General features: G+C 41.1%; 1 protein-coding gene across 3 annotated transcripts in view; it reads right to left on the reverse strand.

The window, feature by feature from the left end:
• Window positions 1-69: 69 nt before the first annotated feature.
• The window catches only part of LOC123981201 (butyrophilin subfamily 1 member A1-like), a 17040-nt gene continuing 9135 nt past the window's right edge, over window positions 70-7974 (reverse strand). For all 3 annotated transcript variants that reach the window (XM_046065935.1, XM_046065934.1, XM_046065933.1), the window contains 5 exons: window positions 6925-7027; window positions 5790-6131; window positions 2438-2719; window positions 2231-2332; window positions 70-1740 (listed from right to left, as the gene is read on the reverse strand). In XM_046065935.1, coding sequence (XP_045921891.1) covers window positions 1655-1740; window positions 2231-2332; window positions 2438-2719; window positions 5790-6131; window positions 6925-7018 — 906 coding nt within the window. In that variant the 5' untranslated portion in view covers window positions 7019-7027 and the 3' untranslated portion in view covers window positions 70-1654. The remainder of the gene's footprint in view (window positions 1741-2230; window positions 2333-2437; window positions 2720-5789; window positions 6132-6924; window positions 7028-7974) is intronic.

Genomic DNA, 7974 nt, shown 5'->3' on the forward strand with positions numbered 1-7974 from the left:
ATACAGCCATAGTTTGACACCATTAAAACTCACTTACAATTGTATTTTTTAAAAGAATTAATAAGGAATAACATATTTAATACATGCATAACATGATTCAATGAATAAGTACGTGATTCAACAATGCCAACCATGAGGGTGCTGTGTCTCATACAAGTTTAGTTTCGGCAGTGCAAAGCTTGGTTTCATGCAGTACCAGGCGCCATAAATCACAATGTGTCATGATCTCCTTCTTGGCCTCAGTTCGCCATGATATCAGGCCTGGCGTGCGTGACTTACAGCAGGTGCCTTGCTTCCATTGTGTAGGTTACGGTTGGCTAGGTTTTGCCTGCGCGGCCTGAGCAGCTGTTCTGCTCATGTTGGCACATTGAAAAGGCACATGTTCATAAACACACAGAGTATAAGAATAAAATATGAGTTGGTACACACTCATTAAACACTCAGTTAAACTTTACACTAAAAGAATAACAGCAGCGGTCAACACCTTTACCCTGTGAGACCACAGTCATTCTTCCAGAGGCTACACTACAAACACTTCCAAGTAATTATAACATATTGTAAACCAACAAAGTGTATAAATATGGAAAAAGAACCAATCAACCAATCTAAGAAATATTCACCAGTATATGTACATACATGACATGATGTTGACACACAGATAGATGAAACAGACAAACATGTAGGTAAGTGGACAGGCAAAGAGAGATAGATGAAGGGAGGTAAATGTGTAGATGAGGTAGATAGGAGAAACACAGATACACCGACAAACATGTAATAGACTTCACTTTTACTTGTTTGTCCATTTAGAATTGACATGAGACAATTAGACACATGACATGAATCCATTGCATTTTGTTTATAGCCAGGTGGTGATGTTGCTGTCGTGGTAGAGTTTACCGTTGATATATAGTTGTAGTTATGTCTACAGTCAGTGCGGCTCTCCTTCCCTTTTCACGGCATTGTCTCGAGATTGGTAGTAATTTCTTTCTTCTATCCTTAATCTCCCATGGGTACTGATCGTTCATGCTGTAGTTAGCTCCTTACCTCGACTCTTCAAAAACTGTTTCTCTTTCTCAAGTACACTGACCCGCACAGTCTGAAAAAGTAGTCGTCGATGAAGTGTTCAGTGTGCTCCAGAGTTTCGATGGTATAATCCACAGTTTTATTTTTTTTACCGTTAAAAAAAGAGTTTAGATTGAGTTGATTCATGAGTTGATTCATCTAGCAGCAGGGCGCCGCCATCCTGGATCTCACCCGTCTCGCGATGCTCTTACACTCACATCCCCACACCCAGAGATTATTAAATCTCTTATCCTTAAAAGAGATTTAATAATCTCTGTTTTAAAGTCATATTGTATGAAAAACTGTCAGCTGTCTCTGTGTTGCTCTTCCTGAAGTTCAGGTTTCATCTCCACAGTTCTTCCTGCTGTATCATGAGGGCATCTTATTTCTGTCCATCGTTTTCACTGACTGAAGTGTCCTCTGCAGCTCCTCTTCTACATTTTAACATTTTGATGATCTGGATGTGAGAGGAGTGGACTTTTAATGGGCTCGACCTCTTCCTGGATCTGATGAACTGGAGGTGAACAGGGTGGAGGAAGGTCTCTCTGTTGGTCTGCACTCTCTCTTCTAGTCACCTGTCGCTCTTTGGTTCTCAAGTTTCTTTTGAACCAGTCAATCTGGATAACTCTGGACAGTCTGCCTTATTGTTTTTGTCAGTTTGCTTGTTCCTCCTGATCCCTGTGTGCCGACAGAAGAATAAATCTGTTAAAACGTTCTGTGTTCATGTAGTTTTACCTTAAAACAGAAAACTTGTGAAAAGGAGGAACTAAAGCAGCAGAACAGAAATATGATGGTTGAGCTGAAAATATTTTTACATCAAAATGACAGGAGAAAAGGCATTTTGTTTTCATTCCAACATGAGGAACAAAGCATCTGAGACAAGTGCCACTTCTTTATTTTCTTCTTCTTAGACCCCATATTATGGTGGATGTTCTTGTTCCACTGATCTCCCCCTCCTCTGTAACAGGCTGACAAAGACATACAGGTGCGAATTTTACTGAACAAACCTAAAGCAGGATCCAAGGTATCCAGCACTCTGTGGTGTTGGACAAGTGCTACCTCTGCACCACATTTTATATTTACTATTCTGTTTTTCATCATATCGAAAGTATGTTTAAATATGAAATCACGATCTCTGACAGAAATACATAAGGGAAATGTGACTTACTGTAAATGTAAAATGTTAATAAAATGAACACCGAGGCAGCAATGCAAAGAAGAATGGTGATCAAAATCCAATCAGAAGAGGACAGATCCCTGAAGAAACCAGCTGAAATGATACAACATAGAACAGCATGACACTTTTAAATCAAACTAGACTTCAAATGTTTAAATCAGTGACATTATGTACAATTTATACAAAACTCTTTCTAACCTGGAACCTGGATGTGAGTCTCTCTGGTCTGGTTGATGTCCTTCTGTTGGACTCTACAGGTGAAGTTGTTGCTGTGTCTCTTCTCCACAGTCACTCTGCTGCTGACAGTATAGAGGTCATCAGGACCTCTGACTGTCTCTGTAGGTCCAGCAGAGAGGAGGTTTCCCTCACCGTCCAGCCAGAACACCTCAGGCTCTGGATACCAGCCTGCAGACTCACACTGTAACACCACACTGCTGCTGTTATCTGAGACAACCTGTATGATGGGCGAGGAGACAGCACCTGAGGAGAAGAGAGGAGGAATTAGGACAGTGGGTCCCTGTTTGGTTTATCTTTTGCAGCTGACAAGATGCACAATGCTGATGTTTTTATTCCCTTGCAGTCACCAGGGGCCTGTACCACGAAGCAGGATTTGAGCTTATCGAGGCAACTTCGAGGTTAACCCTGGGTTGTCAGTACACTTCTTACCGGGTTAGAGATGAATATTATTTTATGAGCAGTTTGGTAGGGAAATTTAAATAATTTTAATATGAACGTAGGCTATTTATTTTAGGTTAGTAGTTAGGTTAAAGCCACGGAGACTTTTCATCCTACTGCCACACCTTTTGTGATGTGGGTGCAGGTATGAGGCGAGTTTTCAGTAGCCTAAATGTTGAGATTCAGTCTTTCCACCACTTTTTGAACACATTTTATGGCATGAATAGACATTTCATTTCAAGTTAATTTAGAGCAATGTTTGGAACTTTTGAGTGTGTTAAATGAATTAATCTAAATTTTGAAGTGAGGAGAAGTTTTTTTTAAAGTGAGGTGGAACAACCACTAATGGTGCTTTCAGACCAAAAGCGAAGTGAGCGTTCGGGGCAGTGAGTTTACAGACAAAGTCAATGCAAAGACGTGTAGAGCCGCAATTTTCTGTCGAGCGGCGCAAAGTGACGCGAAGGGGGCGGGGCCGGCGACGCTAAGGAATTCGAGTGAGTTGAATATTTTCAACTCAGGCGAAGAATTCGCATGACGCTGAGTCGCGATAGCCTATCAGTGTTGAGATTGTCCGTACGTCACCGAGGCTTCAGAGCCTTGTGTGGAGAGGACCAGGCAGAGCGGGGATTGAAAATCTGCTGGCCGGCTGAGAGTTGCTAAACTTGGGGTAGAGGAGCAGGGAGCAGCGCTGCAACCTTTGAACAAATAAACACCCGTAGTCGGTCGGATTCGGCTCTGACAACTACACTGTTTACTCGCGGGAGGAGCTCGGAGTTAACTGCTTTTATTAAATTAGCTTTTTACTTTAGTTTTTGGGATTTCAACGTTGATTTATCTTCACTGGAGCTTCTCAGCAGCTAGCTTCTGTGCACATCCGGTTCCAGTGTTGTTGTTAGCGTCGTTAACTCTGTCAGACTATGACTTTATATTTATATAAAACCGTACAAAACTGGATATTACTTGGAGAAGAGAAAGCGAGGAGGTTGAATTACCTGGTGAGTTCAGAAAACATGTGTCTAACTTTATTCCGGCCATCGTTGTAATTTACTGTGACCAAGTTAACATAGTGTAACAGTGGTTTCTGGATTGGTATCGTCCTCCTGTCCTTCGGGCCTGAGGGTAATAAGCGGCTACAAGTTCTTCAATAATTAATACAAGTTCTTCTTTAATCAACACTAAGAAGCATGACAGTAACTACACACGCTGTAGCACGTTTCTCACACCCTCCGACTCCGTCACTCTTTTTCATCCCCCTGGGAACATACAGGTGGGAACCAAAATGCTCTGAATATACAAATATTAAAGAAACAATTACTGTGTACTAATAAACTTAATTCTGCACGTCCAAATAATATATTACTCTTACTGTTACGTAAATCCTACCAACTTATACTGCACAGTTCAATAAGCAACATAAATTATCAGAAATTAAGTAATCAAAATATATAATGCATACAGTAACTAAGGTTACAATAGCATAGCCCTGATCGATCCAATCTCCATTCAGAAAACAAACATTTTGGAAGTTGTTGTCCTGCTGTCTTGGTGACAAAGCATGAATTCATATGTTTAACAAATCTGCATCATGTTGTAGTTATTTCGGCATCAGTTTAATCCGTTTATTGCTATTTAATCACAGCAAAATGTTTACTTTGGGTTCATACAGTTGTAGTAATGGCGAGTTGTGTTTATTCACCTTATCGCGTTAAAATCGACTTCTCGCTTTGTGTGTGAACACTTGCAGCGATCGTACCCATGTGAGGAAAGCATCGCGAGGCAAACATTTGCGGTTGGTCCGAATGCGGCATTAGGCTGATATTTTCATACATCTCATACATACATCAGAACGCATCATATCAACGCATTGCAGCCAGAGAAAACCAACTCGTCGCCTGAAGCCGCCTTGCTCCCGCAAAGTTTTAATGTCATGTGACATGATGACGTTTTGCAATGGCCGGCGAAAGTCGGACACAATTTCTAACCAAGGGGTAAGCCAGAGATCGAACAGTGAAGCCGACCAAAGCCTGCATGGAGGGCTCAGGCCCAAAAATGACATTAAAACCCTGTGACATCACGTCGCACATGAGAGAAATAACCGTATTGCTTAGATTATAAACTCTGTGAATCTAAAATAGCTCTTCGGCCATCAATGACGTTGATGCGTTGGTGTTTGGCAGATGAGCCTTGTAGACGGGCTGATTAAACAGTGACGATCCGAGTCAGACAAAAACCCTTTTGTTTATGCAGCTACCAGAAATTAGGTGTTTCTGCTGTTGCTCTACGTCATTAAACCACGGTTTTTCTGCCCGATCATGTGCTGTAGACGCTTGTGCCAACAGGAAGTAGCCCTATTTCCTATGACCAAAACTGGCTTCACTGCTCTCCATTTAAATCAGCGGGGTGGCTTCGTCCAGTAATATACTGTCTGTGATTCCAGCATGCATCATGTTAAGTCAGCGCTGCATGCTGGACTTGAAATAAGGCATGCTAGTTAGAAATTGTGTCACATGACATTAAAACCTCGCGGGAGGCGAGTCCGGTGGCCACAGTTGCTTTTCCCCGGCTGCACCAAGTTGGAACCACACTTTTGCTTGGTCTCGCGGTATTTTTCTTTGCAAATGCCACGAGATCAATCATTGATCTCAGCTCACAGTAAGCTCACGCAGGTAGAATGTGTCTGACTTGACGGTGCAGTTTTTATTCCCCGCCCCTGCAGCTCACGTTAGACTATCAAGTCGGCGAAACTTCTATTGTTCCACTGATCTACAGGTGGCAGTAATGTAGCAAGAAACGCAGGAAGAAGAACAAGACTTCTGGAGACTAAACATGGCTGAATAAACAATTATCATCCGATTAGTTTTCCAGTTTGACTCACCAACAGTGAGCTGGATGGAGGCTTCCTTCTGCATTGATTCAAGGAAACAATAGTATCTTCCTGCATCAGAGATTTTCACACTGAAGATTTTCAGGGAGACGTTTCCTTTCATCAGTTCATCCGCAAACAGTCGTGTACGATAATGATAAGATGGATTTTGCCTCTGAAATATCAGTCGTCCATCTTGGTGAACATGGACGTACTCTGGCTCCAAACCAGGTCTGGTCCACACCACTGTGTCAGAACTGGCACTGACTGCAGGTTCAAGGTGACATGGTAAAATGACATCATCACCAGCCAGGGCTACCACTGGTTGATGTGAACAAGTCAACTCTGACTGAGCTGCAAAGAAAAAAGTACAAACAAGAAACATGAGCAAAGTTATGTCATCGAAATGAAATGTTAAATACCAACACAAAATCAGTTACATCCCTCAGTGCTGCATTAAAATCAGCGTAAAGACCATCACGTATGGTGTTTAACATGTTTGGTTGGAGAAGTCTTGTTTGTGAGGGAAAGTTCTTTAGTAGAATATGTGTGGTAACAGATGAGTTATGGGTCATTTACATCTCATGGTCAGATCTAAAAGTCAAACTTTGCCTGGCAGTATTATTGTGTACAGTAAACACGACAGCTGCCCAGAGATATGGGCTCATTTATTTTTCATTGTTTACAGACTCACTGTCTCCGCTTAGTATGCAGCTTTAAGTCACATTGAAAACTGGAGGTCAACTCCAGCTGTTATTCAGTGGAGGTTTTAGAGATGGTAACGATGGTCAATCACTCCACCACTTTGAAAAGATTAGATTGGTTCCCATTAAATGTTGAACAGACATTAATGGTTCCCAGAGAATTGAGCGCCTCTATAGAGCGCCACCATCAGGTCAAAACTTTAATTTGTGACCAAATACCTGCAAAACTAATGACACTCCTATCAGCCTCAATTGTAGTTGTGTTTAGCTAAACTAAGATGGTGAACAAGGTAAAAGTGTATTTGCTACAGATCAGTCATTATGAGCATATCGGACCCATTTGATTTTTATCACCTTGTCTGAATAAGTTACTGTTACAGTTATGTCTTCTCTTTTCCAAGACACACACACACACACACTAGTGTTACTGGAGTGTAAATTACCTCCAACAGATTGTATTTGAAGAATGATGAAAAGCAAAACACTGCAGGTCCTGTAGGACACTCCATCACTGGACTCTATCTTTGGGTGCAGCATCCTGGACTCCTTAAAGTCATAAACAAAAGTTTAAAAAGACAAAAGGCTTATTAGTCTGTTGTTTTCCTGAAAATTACAAATAAATTCACTCTTGATGTGATGTTGTGCTGTAGTTGCCTGGCATGAAATAAAATATCACTATATACAACTCCTCGGTACATGCAAACCTTCTGCTGAGGAAATTATTCAAAAGAAGAACTTTTTACATTTATATTTAACAGCTAACGTAGATAACTAATTAAAATAGTTACACTGAATTAAGGACTATGTATTTTGAATTTGTTTCATCAACCTACTACTTCAGTAGAGGGAGAAGTATTAACACATGCGTCTTTTATTTCATAATCTTTCAGAGTTTAAAATGTTTTAGAATAGTTTTGACTCTGTGTGCAAAATGGAGATCAAAGTTTCCTTTAGCCTAAACGTTTTGTGAAAAATGTACAGTGAGGAAAATAAGTATTTGAACACCCTGCTATTTTGCAAGTTCTCCCACTTAGAAATCATGGAGGGGTCTGAAATTGTCATCGTAGGTGCATGTCCACTGTGAGAGACATAATCTAAAAAAAAAAAAAATCCAGAAATCACAATGTATGATTTTGTAACTATTTATTTGTATGATGCAGCTGCAAATAAGTATTTGAACACCTGAGAAAATCAATGTTAATATTTGGTACAGTAGCCTTTGTTTGCAATTACAGAGGTCAAACGTTTCCTGTAGTTTTTCACCAGGTTTGCACACACTGCAGGAGGGATTTTGGCCCACTCCTCCACACAGATCTTCTCTAGATCAGTCAGGTTTCTGGGCCGTCGCTGAGAAACACGGAGTTTGAGCTCCCTCCAAAGATTCTCTATTGGGTTTAGGTCTGGAGACTGGCTAGGCCACGCCAGAACCTTGATACGCTTCTTACAGAGCCACTCCTTGGTTATCCTGGCTGTGTGCTTCGGGTCATTGTCAT

This window comes from Micropterus dolomieu, linkage group LG12, assembly GCF_021292245.1.
Source record: "Micropterus dolomieu isolate WLL.071019.BEF.003 ecotype Adirondacks linkage group LG12, ASM2129224v1, whole genome shotgun sequence".
NCBI lineage: Eukaryota > Metazoa > Chordata > Actinopteri > Centrarchiformes > Centrarchidae > Micropterus > Micropterus dolomieu.